The sequence below is a fragment of the Entelurus aequoreus genome, linkage group LG08 (assembly GCF_033978785.1).
Source record: "Entelurus aequoreus isolate RoL-2023_Sb linkage group LG08, RoL_Eaeq_v1.1, whole genome shotgun sequence".
Taxonomy (NCBI): Eukaryota; Metazoa; Chordata; class Actinopteri; order Syngnathiformes; family Syngnathidae; genus Entelurus; species Entelurus aequoreus.
The window spans coordinates 68,375,961-68,390,289 of record NC_084738.1 but is presented as its reverse complement, the minus strand read 5'-3'; the positions used below and the strand labels follow the sequence as shown (position 1 = coordinate 68,390,289).

The window sequence follows — 14,329 nt, the reverse complement described above, 5'->3', positions numbered from 1 at the left end:
ACATGCTAACTGTTAGCATGCTAACTTTTTAGTCAACTTTACAAGTGTACACTTCAGATTGACATCACTTGGTACTTGACACATGCTAACTGTTAGCATGCTAACTTTTTAGTCAACTTTACAAGTGTACACCTCAGATTGACATCACTTGCTACTTGACACATGCTAACTGTTAGCATGCTAACTTTTTAGTCAACTTTACAAGTGTACACCTCAGATTGACATCACTTGCTACTTGACACATGCTAACTGTTAGCATGCTAAGTTTTTTTAAGCCAACTTTACAAGTGTACACCTCAGATTGACATCACTTGCTACTTGACACATGCTAACTGTTAGCATGCTAACTTTTTAGTCAACTTTACAAGTGTACACCTCAGATTGACATCACTTGCTACTTGACACATGCTAACTGTTAGCATGCTAACTTTTTAGTCAACTTTACAAGTGTACACTTCAGATTGACATCAATTGCTACTTGACACATGCTAACTGTTAGCATGCTAACTTTTTAGTCAACTTTACAAGTGTACACCTCAGATTGACATCACTTGCTACTTGACACATGCTAACTGTTAGCATGCTAACTTTTTTAAGACAACTTTACAAGGTTACACCTCAGATTGACATCACTTGCTACTTGACACATGTTAACTGTTAGCATGCTAACTTTTTAATCAACTTTACAAGTGTACACCTCAGATTGACATCACTTGCTACTTGACACATGTGAACTGTTAGCATGCTAACTTTTTAGTCAACTTTACAAGTGTACACCTCAGATTGACATCACTTGGTACTTGACACATGCTAACTGTTAGCATGCTAACTTTTTAGTCAACTTTACAAGTGTACACCTCAGATTGACATCACTTGCTACTTGACACATGCTAACTGTTAGCATGCTAACGTTTTAGTCAACTTTACAAGTGTACACCTCAGATTGACATCACTTGCTACTTGACACATGCTAACTGTTAGCATGCTAACTTTTTAGTCAACTTTACAAGTGTACACCTCAGATTGACATCACTTGCTACTTGACACATGCGAACTGTTAGCATGCTAACTTTTTAGTCAACTTTACAAGTGTACACCTCAGATTGACATCACCTGCTACTTGACACATGCTAACTGTTAGCACGCTAACTTTTTAGTCAACTTTACAAGTGTACACCTCAGATTGACATCACTTGCTACTTGACACATGCTAACTGTTAGCATGCTAACTTTTTAGTCAACTTTACAAGTGTACACCTCAGATTGACATCACTTGCTACTTGACACATGCTAACTGTTAGCATGCTAACTTTTTAGTCAACTTTACAAGTGTACAGCTCAGATTGACATCACTTGCTACTTGACACATGCTAACTGTTAGCATGCTAACTTTTTAGTCAACTTTACAAGTGTACACCTCAGATTGACATCACTTGCTACTTGACACATGCTAACTGTTAGCATGCTAACTTTTTAGTCAACTTTACAAGTGTACACCTTAGATTGACATCACTTGCTACTTGACACATGCTAACTATTAGCATGCTAACTTTTTAGTCAACTTTACAAGTGTACACCTCAGATTGACATCACTTGCTACTTGACACATGCTAACTGTTAGCATGCTAACTTTTTAGTCAACTTTACAAGTGTACAGATTGACATCACTGGGTACTTGACACATGCTAACTGTTAGCATGCTAACTTTTTAGTCAACTTTACAAGTGTACACCTCAGATTGACATCACTTGCTACTTGACACATGCTAACTGTTAGCATGCTAACTTTTTAGTCAACTTTACAAGTGTACACTTCAGATTGACATCACTTGCTACTTGACACATGCTAACTGTTAGCATGCTAACTTTTTAGTCAACTTTACAAGTGTACACTTCAGATTGACATCACTTGCTACTTGACACATGCTAACTGTTAGCATGCTAACTTTTTAGTCAACTTTACAAGTGTACACCTCAGATTGACATCACTTGCTACTTGACACATGCTAACTGTTAGCATGCTAACTTTTTAGTCAACTTTACAAGTGTACACCTCAGATTGACATCACTTGCTACTTGACACATGCTAACTGTTAGCATGCTAACTTTTTAGTCAACTTTACAAGTGTACAGCTCAGATTGACATCACTTGCTACTTGACACATGCTAACTGTTAGCATGCTAACTTTTTAGTCAACTTTACAAGTGTACACCTCAGATTGACATCACTTGCTACTTGACACATGCTAACTGTTAGCATGCTAACTTTTTAGTCAACTTTACAAGTGTACACCTTAGATTGACATCACTTGCTACTTGACACATGCTAACTATTAGCATGCTAACTTTTTAGTCAACTTTACAAGTGTACACCTCAGATTGACATCACTTGCTACTTGACACATGCTAACTGTTAGCATGCTAACTTTTTAGTCAACTTTACAAGTGTACAGATTGACATCACTGGGTACTTGACACATGCTAACTGTTAGCATGCTAACTTTTTAGTCAACTTTACAAGTGTACACCTCAGATTGACATCACTTGCTACTTGACACATGCTAACTGTTAGCATGCTAACTTTTTAGTCAACTTTACAAGTGTACACTTCAGATTGACATCACTTGCTACTTGACACATGCTAACTGTTAGCATGCTAACTTTTTAGTCAACTTTACAAGTGTACACTTCAGATTGACATCACTTGCTACTTGACACATGCTAACTGTTAGCATGCCAAGAGTTTTTGTTGCAAACATTTGAATGCGATGCGTTCCTCCTACCTTGTTGTCAAAGTTGCCTAAGCTGCAGTTGCACTCGGTGGCTCCGTAGAATTCTGCTATCTGAGGAATGTGGAAGCGTGTCATGAACTCCTGCCATATGGACTGACGCAGGCCGTTACCCAGCGCCATGCGCACGCGGTGCCGCCTCTCCGTGTCGCGGACTGGCTGGTTGAGCAGGTAGCGGCAAATTTCTCCGATGTACTGGACGATCTGATGGCGGAGGAGAAGACTGAGGAGGACCAGGACCACACCAAATAACGGCGCGCGGTAGCGGCTTACGGTGCACTTGTACTTGGCGCAGTCGTCCCAGAAACGAGAGGCGGAGAACTTCTTTCTGATGACCACGGTCATGCCGTGGATCAAACACTGGCCCACGCCCACGATGTTACCTGTCCACACAAACACACAACATGCTTTATTTATTACCTGTCCACACAACATGCTTTATTTGTTACCTGCCCACACAAACACACATGCTTTGTTAGCTGTTCACACAAACACACAACATGCTTTGTTAGCTGTCCACACAAAATGCTTTATTTGTTAGCTGTCCACACAAACACACAACATGCTTTATTTGTTACCTGTCCACACAACATGCTTTATTTGTTAGCTGTCCACACAAACACACAACATGCTTTATTTGTTACCTGTCCACACAACATGCTATATTTGTTAGCTGTCCACACAAACACACAACATGCTTTATTTGTTACCTGTCCACACAACATGCTATATTTGTTAGCCGTCCACACAACATGCTTTATTTGTTAGCTGTCCACACAACATGCTTTATTTGTTAGCTGTCCACACAACATGCTATATTTGTTAGCTGTCCACACAACATGCTTTATTTGTTAGCTGTCCACACAACATGTTTTATTTGTTAGCTGTCCACACAAACACACAACATGCTTTATTTGTTACCTGTCCACACAACATGCTATATTTGTTAGCTGTCCACACAAGATGCTTTATTTGTTACCTGTCCACACAACATGCTTTATTTGTTAGCTGTCCACACAACATGCTATATTTGTTAGCTGTCCACACAACATGCTTTATTTGTTAGCTGTCCACACAACATGCTTTATTTGTTAGCTGTCCACACAAACACACAACATGCTTTATTTGTTAGCTGTCCACACAAACACACAACATGCTTTATTTGTTAGCTGTCCACACAAACACACAACATGCTTTATTTGTTAGCTGTCCACACAACATGCTTTATTTGTTAGCTGTCCACACAAACACACAACATGCTTTATTTGTTACCTACCCACACTAACACACAACATGCTTTATTTGTTAGCTGTCCACACAACATGCTTTATTTGTTAGCTGTCCACACAAACACACAACATGCTTTATTTGTTACCTGTCCACACAACATGCTATATTTGTTAGCTGTCCACACAACATGCTTTATTTGTTAGCTGTCCACACAAACACACAACATGCTTTATTTGTTACCTGTCCACACAAACACACAACATGCTATATTTGTTAGCTGTCCACACAACATGCTATATTTGTTAGCTGTCCACACAACATGCTTTATTTGTTACCTGTCCACACAACATGCTATATTTGTTAGCTGTCCACACAACATGCTTTATTTGTTAGCTGTCCACACAAACACACAACATGCTTTATTTGTTACCTGTCCACACAACATGCTACATTTGTTAGCTGTCCACACAACATGCTTTATTTGTTAGCTGTCCACACAACATGCTTTATTTGTTAGCTGTCCACACAAACACACAACATGCTTTATTTGTTAGCTGTCCACACAAACACACAACATGCTTTATTTGTTACCTGTCCACACAACATGCTTTATTTGTTACCTGTCCACACAACATGCTATATTTGTTAGCTGTCCACACAACATGCTTTATTTGTTAGCTGTCCATACAAACACACAACATGCTTTATTTGTTACCTGTCCACACAACATGCTACATTTGTTAGCTGTCCACACAACATGCTTTATTTGTTAGCTGTCCACACAACATGCTTTATTTGTTAGCTGTCCACACAAACACACAACATGCTTTATTTGTTAGCTGTCCACACAAACACACAACATGCTTTATTTGTTAGCTGTCCACACAACATGCTTTATTTGTTACCTGTCCACACAACATGCTATATTTGTTAGCTGTCCACACAACATGCTTTATTTGCTAGCTGTCCACACAAACACACAACATGCTTTATTTGTTAGCTGTCCACACAACATGCTATATTTGTTAGCTGTCCACACAACATGCTTTATTTGTTAGCTGTCCACACAAACACACAACATGCTTTATTTGTTAGCTGTCCACACAAACACACAACATGCTTTATTTGTTAGCTGTCCACACAACATGCTTTATTTGTTAGCTGTCCACACAACATGCTTTATTTGTTAGCTGTCCACACAAACACACAACATGCTTTATTTGTTACCTGTCCACACAACATGCTATATTTGTTACCTGTCCACACAACATGCTATATTTGTTAGCTGTCCACACAAACACACAACATGCTTTATTTGTTAGCTGTCCACACAACATGCTATATTTGTTAGCTGTCCACACAACATGCTTTATTTGTTAGCTGTCCACACAACATGCTACATTTGTTAGCTGTCCACACAACATGCTTTATTTGTTAGCTGTCCACACAACATGCTTTATTTGTTAGCTGTCCACACAACATGCTTTATTTGTTACCTGTCCACACAACATGCTATTTGTTAGCTGTCCACACAACATGCTTTATTTGTTAGCTGTCCACACAAACACACAACATGCTTTATTTGTTAGCTGTCCACACAACATGCTTTATTTGTTAGCTGTCCACACAACATGCTTTATTTGTTACCTGTCCACACAACATGCTATTTGTTAGCTGTCCACACAACATGCTTTATTTGTTAGCTGTCCACACAAACACACAACATGCTATGACAAAGGTGTAGATGAGGGGTGTCAAAGTCAAATACAGAGTGGGCCAACATGTAAAAGTGAACAAAGCCGCGGGCCAAGGTTGAACAAATGAACCTTTTAATAGGGACCCAAACAAGTTTTGCATTGAATATTGAACAAGCAAAGCTTATAGAACTTTATAGTGACATGCAAAATCCAGTTTCAAATAATAATAATAATTAAAAAATATCAATGGCATATCAAATACAATTTAAATAAAAATTGAATGCCTCTTTTCTATTTGCAGCCTTCTGAGGTAAATATCAACATTAACTTTTTCCACAGGCTAATAAATTAGAAAATAAAATAATGAATAAAGCAACCATTCAGGACTTTCAACTGCTGAGTTTGCAACACACTGATCTAATCTGATGTGCCCAAGCCAGATACCTGACATCTTTTCTTGGATGCTAGTTCATTAATGTCGGGGCTCAGCCTTTGAGCTGAGGCAACCTTCATTATCCAACCAAGGTGTTCATCAGTCATTATATCTCGTATTGCACAGTCTTAAAGGCACTGCCTTTAACGTCCTCTACGAGCTGTCGTCACGTCCGCTTTTCATCCATTCTACCAACGTGCCGGCCCAGTCACAAGATATGTACGCACACTCACGTGAATGCAACGCATACTTGATCAAGAGCCATACAGGTTACACTGAGGGTGTCCGTATAAACAAGTTTAACACTGTTACAAATATGCGCCACACTGTGAACCCACAACAAGAATGACAAACACATTTCCGGAGAACATCCGCACCGTAACACAACAGAACAAATACCCAGAACTCTTTGCAGTACTAACTCTTCTGGGACGCTACAAAATACACCCCCCGCTACCACCAAACCCCCTGTGATTAATTACAATTAATCAGAGAAAATGTGATTCATCGATATTAAATATTTAAATTGTTTGACAGCCCTAATTGATACTTCCGTAAGTTTCCCATTATAAGCCACTACTTTTTTCCTACGCTTTGACCCCTGCGGATAATCTATGGATTTTTCTTCGCAGGCGGCCATAATGCAAAAAGTGTTCATAAAACATATGCAAAGACACTGAAAAGGTGTGTCATTGTTTGTGCTATGGCCTTCAACCGTAAGTACAAGTGTCACTTGGTCTTCTAGCCATCCATAGCGTTCTACTCGTATTGATTCTTCATTCATCACTCCAAGTGTTTTCATGCATATTTGCACGTGCTATCGTATTATAATCAAGCTAGCGCTGTTAGCATTAGCTAATATGCTAACAGGTTTACGAGTGTCTGAAACGATACATTAAGGATGCCATTGTAAGTTAATAATACTAACAGTTTCACAAATTCCTCAGTAAATTCACCAAAACGTCAGCGTGGAGTTATTGAGTCTGTTTAGCTGATTGGAGAGCTAGCTTGCACAGCTAGTGGGTCCATGACCATGACTTCTGTTTTGTTTGATCAGCTGTTTTACTGCTCTGTTACACACACCGTTTGGAAACAATTAAGGTATGTAAATAAACATTTAGAGAATTTTTTTGTGTAAATAACATCGCAACGTGCGGTGCGGCTAATATCTATTGTCTGGTACCTATAGAGTGGTAGAGCGGAAGGATTAAACGGTGCTATTGTCTGGTACCTACAGAGTGGTAGAGCGGAAGGAGTAAACGGTGCTATTGTCTGGTACCTACAGAGTGGTAGAGCGGAAGGAGTAAACGGTGCTATTGTCTGGTACCTACAGAGTGGTAGAGCGGAAGGAGTAAACGGTGCTATTGTCTGGTACCTGCAGAGTGGTAGAGCGGAAGGATTAAACGGTGCTATTGTCTGGTACCTGCAGTGTTAGCGCGGAAGGATTAAACGGTGCTATTGTCTGGTACCTACAGAGTGGTAGAGCGGAAGGAGTAAACGGTGCTATTGTCTGGTACCTACAGAGTGGTAGAGCGGAAGGATTAAACGGTGCTATTGTCTGGTACCTGCAGAGTGGTAGAGCGGAAGGAGTAAACGGTGCTATTGTCTGGTACCTACAGAGTGGTAGAGCGGAAGGATTAAACGGTGCTATTGTCTGGTACCTACAGAGTGGTAGAGCGGAAGGATTAAACGGTGCTATTGTCTGGTATCTACAGAGTGGTAGAGCGGAAGGAGTAAACGGTGCTATTGTCTGGTACCTACAGAGTGGTAGAGCGGAAGGAGTAAACGGTGCTATTGTCTGGTACCTACAGAGTGGTAGAGCGGAAGGATTAAACGGTGCTATTGTCTGGTACCTACAGAGTGTTAGCGCGGAAGGATTAAACGGTGCTATTGTCTGGTATCTACAGAGTGGTAGAGCGGAAGGAGTAAACGGTGCTATTGTCTGGTATCTGCAGAGTGGTAGAGCGGAAGGAGTAAACGGTGCTATTGTCTGGTACCTACAGAGTGGTAGAGCGGAAGGAGTAAACGGTGCTATTGTCTGGTACCTACAGAGTGGTAGAGCGGAAGGAGTAAACGATGCTATTGTCTGGTACCTGCAGTGTTAGCGCGGAAGGATTAAACGGTGCTATTGTCTGGTACCTACAGAGTGGTAGAGCGGAAGGATCAAACGGTGCTATTGTCTGGTATCTACAGAGTGGTAGAGCGGAAGGATTAAACGGTGCTATTGTCTGGTACCTACAGAGTGGTAGAGCGGAAGGATTAAACGGTGCTATTGTCTGGTACCTGCAGAGTGGTAGAGCGGAAGGAGTAAACTGTGCTATTGTCTGGTACCTACAGAGTGGTAGAGCGGAAGGAGTAAACGGTGCTATTGTCTGGTACCTACAGAGTGGTAGAGCGGAAGGATTAAACGGTGCTATTGTCTGGTACCTGCAGAGTGGTAGAGCGGAAGGCAGTCGTACAAGACGTCGTCCGGTGTCATCCTGAAGCCGTAATAGACCAGAGCGGCCATGCGGTAATACCTGCGATGCACAGGTGCAACGTTAGGCCATGTTACAACTGGTGCCAGACTTCCTGCGCTGGTGCCATACCTGCTGTGCACCACAATGGCAGCTTTGGGCATCCCCGTGGTTCCGGACGTGTAGATGTAGAACAGGCGGTCTGGAGGAAACACAGCACTAATACTCAAATACTACTTTGCACGCTAGTCATAAAGTACTGTGGGAATCATTCATTAAAAAAAGGCAGAGTGGTGCTTTTGAAAAATACCAGTACTTTTTTTTTTTCTTCACGGACATGATGGTGATGTGGTGACATTGCTGAGCCGAGGCGCATGTGAGTCAACACACACACACAGCACTGAGAAGCGGAAACAGTGTGGATACAGGAGAAGGAGAATGGACATATGTTGCCTTCAAAACGAACGATGAAGATGAAGCTATAAACACTGAAGACAGGCGCTTTACAACATAGCTAGCGGGCGGCTAACATCCCTCCACAGCAGGGCACCAGGTAGCCCGTAAGGACCAGATGAGTAGCCCGCTGGCCTGTTCTAAAAATAGCTCAAATAGCAGCACTTACCAGTGAGCTGCCTCTATTTTTTAAATTGTATTTATTTACTAGCAAGCTGGTCTCGCTTTGCCCGACATTTTTAATTCTAAGAGAGACAAAACTCAAATAGAATTTGAAAATCCAAGAAAATATTTTAAAGACTTGGTCTTCACTTGTTTTAAATAAATTCATTATTTTTTTTACTTTGCCTCTTATAACTTTCAGAAAGACAATTTTAGAGAAAAAATACAACCTTAAAAAGGATTTTAGGATTTTTAAACACATTTACCTTTTAAATTCCTTCCTCTTCTTTCCTGACAATTTAAATCAATGTTCAAGTAAATAAAAAAATTTTATTGTAAAGAATAATAAATACATTTTAATTTAATTCTTCATTTTAGCTTCTGTTTTTTCGACGAAGAATATTTGTGAAATATTTCTTCAAACTTATTGTGATTAAAATTCCAAAAAATTATTCTGGCAAATCTAGAAAATCTGTAGAATCAAATTTAAATCTTATTTCAAAGTCTTTTGATTTTCTTTTAAAATGTTTGTTCTGGAAAATCTAGAAGAAATAATGATTTGTCTTTGTTAGAAATATAGCTTGGTCCAATTTGTTATATATTCTAACAAAGTGCAGATTGGATTTTAACCTATTCAAAACATGTCATCAAAATTCTAAAATTAATCTTAGTCAGGAAAAATGACTAATGATGTTCCATAAATTTTTTTTTTTTTTTTTTTTCAAAAAGATTCGAATTAGCTAGTTTTTCTCTTCTTTTTTTTCGGTTGAATTTTGAATTTTAAAGAGTCGAAATTGAAGATAAACTATGTTTCAAAATTTTATTGTCATTTTTTTCATGTTTTCTCCTCTTTTAAACCGTTCAATTAAGTGTAAATATCATGAATTATTAATAATAACAGAGTTAAAGGTAAATTGAGCAAATTGGCTATTTCTGGCAATTTATTGAAGTGTGTATCAAACTGGTAGCCCTTCGCATTAATCAGTACCCAAGAAATAGCTCTTGGTTTCAAAAAGGTTGGTGACCCCTGCTCCACAGTGTTTTAGCTACTTCTAAATCACAAATAAACAAATAAAGTAAGTTCCTTACAAGTATCATTATCACTGCAGGACGAGGAATCTCTAAACATGCTTCACTACACACCACAGGAGGATACAATAGATTGTTTGTTTAAATGAAGCCAATAACAACATTATTTTGTGGTCCTGTTTTATTTTGAAAGGTCTGGAAATACATTTTGGATCACCTTTATTCATGCGCAGGTTTGACTGTGATCAAAGTCTTAACTTTCACTGAAAGATTTGAGAAGGTTTTGGTGTCAAACTGTTATCAGAGTGCACGCAGGCAAAGGTCCATGCTTTTATTGTGGAAACCTTGTCCTCACTGATTGCAGCGTTGTGCAAGTCAGCAGATGGGAAGGAAACGATGGCGTTATCGTGTGTGTGTGTGTGTGTGTGTGTGTGTGTGTGTGTGTGTGTGTGTGTGTGTGCGTGTGAGTGGATTCAAAGAAAGCTAAGGTGTTATCAAGTCAACTTCCTATTTGTCTGTGAAGTATGTTGAATAACAGCTGACTTTATAGTCCAAGGTGTATCTGCAGCTAGATTCTGTTTGGCGTCTGCATTGACACTAAAATTGGGGCCGGGCGATAAAACGATATCAATATATATTGACACGTCATTTATATCAGTTAAAAAATGCGTTGGATAAAACGTTGGATCATTTTTTCTGGTTAGTGGGAAGAAAGGTGAAGTATGGAAGAAAGGTTGGTTGCACGAACAAAGGCACTCGCTCCCCGGTAACCGAGCAACACAGGAAGTGGTCACGCTAGCAGCCAATCAGGTGACAGTATCAACTATCAAGTTGGCTTGATTCTTTGCATGGAGTGAGAAGAAAAAGTCCCAGTGAAGAAATGGTGGATGAAAGAGGAAAAGTCACCTGGACACTTATTGGATGTTTTCAAAGGGACCGTAGTCAGACCAATGATGCAAGGCGAGAGCGCTAATACCGCACCGCTCACCCTTTAGAGCACAGCTGTAACTTCCTGCCACTAAACCACGAGAAGAAAATAATTATTCTCAGGTTTCTATGTGTACATTTTCACACTTTGCACTATTTTCTTACACTTTATGAAGCATTTCTTACATATTCGTGATTTTTGCACCTTCATTTGAGGAGATTATTGTTAAAGGCCTACTGAAATGACATTTTTTAAATTATACGGGGATAGCAGATCCATTCTATGTGTCATACTTGATCATTTCGCGATATTGCCATATTTTTGCTGAAAGGATTTAGTAGAGAACAACGACGATAAAGATCGCAACTTTTGGTATCTGATAAAAAAAAAGCCTTGCCTATACCGGAAGTAGCGTGACGTAGTCAGTTGATCGCCTCCTCATATTTTCCTATTGTTTTCAATGCAGCTAGAGTGATTCGGACCGAGAAAGCGACGATTACCCCATTAATTTGAGCGAGGATGAAAGATTCGTGGATGAGGAACGTGTGAGTGAAGGACTAGAATGCAGTGCAAGACATATCTTTTTTCGCTCTGACCGTAACTTAGGTACAAGCTGGCTCATTGGATTCCACACTCTCTCCTTTTTCTATTGTGGATCACGGATTTGTATTTTAAACCACCTCGGATACTATATCCTCTTGAAAATGAGAGTCGAGAACGCGAAATGGACATTCACAGTGACTTTTATCTCCACGACAATACATCGGTGAAGCACTTTAGCTACGGAGCTAACGTGATAGCATCGTGCTTAACTGCAGATAGAAACAAAAGAAATAAATCCCTGACTGGAAGGATAGACAGAAGATCAACAATACTATTAAACTCTGGACATGTAAATACACGGTTAATGCTTTCCAGCTTGGCGAAGCTTAAAAATGCTGTTGCTAACGACGCCATTGAAGCTAACTTAGTATAACGGGACCTCACAGAGCTGTGATAAAAACATTAGCGCTCCACCTACGCCAGCCAGCCCTCATCTGCTCATCAACACCCGTGCTCAGCTGCGTTCCAGCGATCGACGGAAGGACGAAGGACTTCACCACGATCATCCGTGCGGTCGGTGGCTAGCGTCGGCTAGCGCGTCTGCTATCCGAGTCAAAGTCTTCCTGGTTGTGTTGCTGCAGCCAGCCGCTAATACACCGATCCCACCTACAACATTCTTCTTTGCAGTCTTCATTGTTCATTAAACAAATTGCAAAAGATTCACCAACACAGATGTCCAGAATATTGTGGAATTATGAGATGAAAACAGAGCTATTTTGTATTGGATTCAATGGGGTACCGATACTTCTGTTTCACTGGTTACGTCACGCGCATACGTCATCATCCAAAGGCATTTTCAACCGGGAGTTTAGCGGGAAATTTAAAATGTCACTTTATAAGTTAACCCGGCCGTATTGGCATGTGTTGCAATGTTAAGATTTCATCATTGATATATAAACTATCAGACTGCGTGGTCGCTAGTAGTGGCTTTCAGTAGGCCTTTAAGTGTTCAATGTGATTTTAACATTTTGTTTACATTGATTTGGATTTACGGACTGGGACGATGACAACCGTAAATTCTACTTTTTTCCTACGCTTTGAACCTTGCGGCGAATTTATGGATTTTTCCTTCGCTGACGGCAACAATGCAAATAGTTAAAAAATAAAACAAGCAAATACCTTGAAAAAGTGTGTTACTGTTTGAGCTAGGGTGCCATCTTTTGGACAAGCTCGCTCACTGTAGGTGCTGCACTGTCCTTCCATTTCGTGCCTTCAGCCGGAAGTAGAAGTGCCATTCCCTCTTCTAGCCACCCATAGCATTTTTAATCATGTAGATTCTTCATTCATCACTCCGAGCAATGTTTGTAAGTTTTACAATATAACTAAAACAATTCTTACTTACTAAAGCGTCCCATGTGTGATGTCTGTAGGAGTGTTTTCATATTTGAACATGCTATCCTAATGTAATCAAGCTAGCTAATATGCCAACAGGTTTACAAGTGTCTGTGTTAGTATTATTAACTTACAATGGCATTATTTTTGTTTTGTTTCACTTTCACAAATTCCTCAGTAAATTCACCAAAAACGTCAGCATGGAGTTATTGAGTCTGTTTAGCTGATTGGAGAGCTAGCTTGCGCAGCTCGTGGGCCCACGACCATGACTTCTGTTTTGTTTGATCAGCCGTTTTACTGCTGTGTTGTTGGAAACAATCAAGGTAAACACATACAAAATATTTCTGTGTAAATAAGTCACTTCCCAACGTATATAAACGGTAAATGGGTTATACTTGTATAGCGCTTTTCTACCTTCAAGGTACTCAAAGCGCTTTGACACTATTTCCACATTCACACACTGATGGCGGGGGCTGCCATGCAAGGCCCTAACCACCACCCATCAGGAGCAAGGGTGAAGTGTCTTGCTCAATCTGCGACTTATATATGGAAATTACTTTATTCTTTTCAAATGCAGTGTGTGCGGCTTATGTAGCGCTGCGCTCTATAGTCCGCAAAATACGAGACAATAACATCTTGATGAATTAGAAATAAAATAAAAACTGAGTTCAATTGTAAACTTAAGAACTCCTTTTTCAAATCGGTGTAGTTTATTTCTCGAAGTCATGATTAGTTGTTAATGTATTGAAATATTATTATATACGCTCTACATTGTTTCCTTACCTGTGAAGCAGCGTTGAGGTCGACTGGGCAGGTGCGAAGGGGCGGCGGCCAGCAGCGGCTCCAGGCACTCGGTACCCCGCGGCACCCGTTTGGGGTCCCAGGGTCCGCAGCAGAAGATCTGCAGCGTCTGGCCCATGGAAGAGTGGACCTGGGACACGGCTGCAGGGCACAGGAGGTCACAGAGGATGAACAAGACATCGCCCCCTGCTGCTTCTTTCTCTTTTTAATGAAGTCAACACGCCCAGCTCAGCACTTTTGCAGAAGCCATGTTGTACGTGGCCTCTGATGCAGAACAGGTTGCTGGTTCAATTACAGGATGAAAGGCACAGGTATGATTCAAGGGTCATGTCACCTTATCACAGAGGGGAACACTAAGGATAAGAAAAGGTAGAGTGATAAGATATGATGAGTCTAAGGTTTGATAGTGAAGCAGTT

At 40.3% G+C, this 14,329-nt stretch overlaps 1 protein-coding gene across 2 annotated transcripts in view; it reads right to left on the bottom strand.

Annotated features, from left to right (window-relative positions):
• slc27a4 (solute carrier family 27 member 4) overlaps positions 1 to 14,329 on the bottom strand; it is an 87,827-nt gene that overhangs the window by 34,590 nt on the left and 38,908 nt on the right. For both annotated transcript variants that reach the window (XM_062057163.1, XM_062057162.1), the window contains 5 exons: positions 13,895 to 14,053; positions 8,737 to 8,806; positions 8,576 to 8,667; positions 3,062 to 3,171; positions 2,783 to 2,992 (listed from right to left, as the gene is read on the bottom strand). In XM_062057163.1, the coding sequence (XP_061913147.1) occupies positions 2,783 to 2,992; positions 3,062 to 3,171; positions 8,576 to 8,667; positions 8,737 to 8,806; positions 13,895 to 14,053 (641 nt within the window). The remainder of the gene's footprint in view (positions 1 to 2,782; positions 2,993 to 3,061; positions 3,172 to 8,575; positions 8,668 to 8,736; positions 8,807 to 13,894; positions 14,054 to 14,329) is intronic.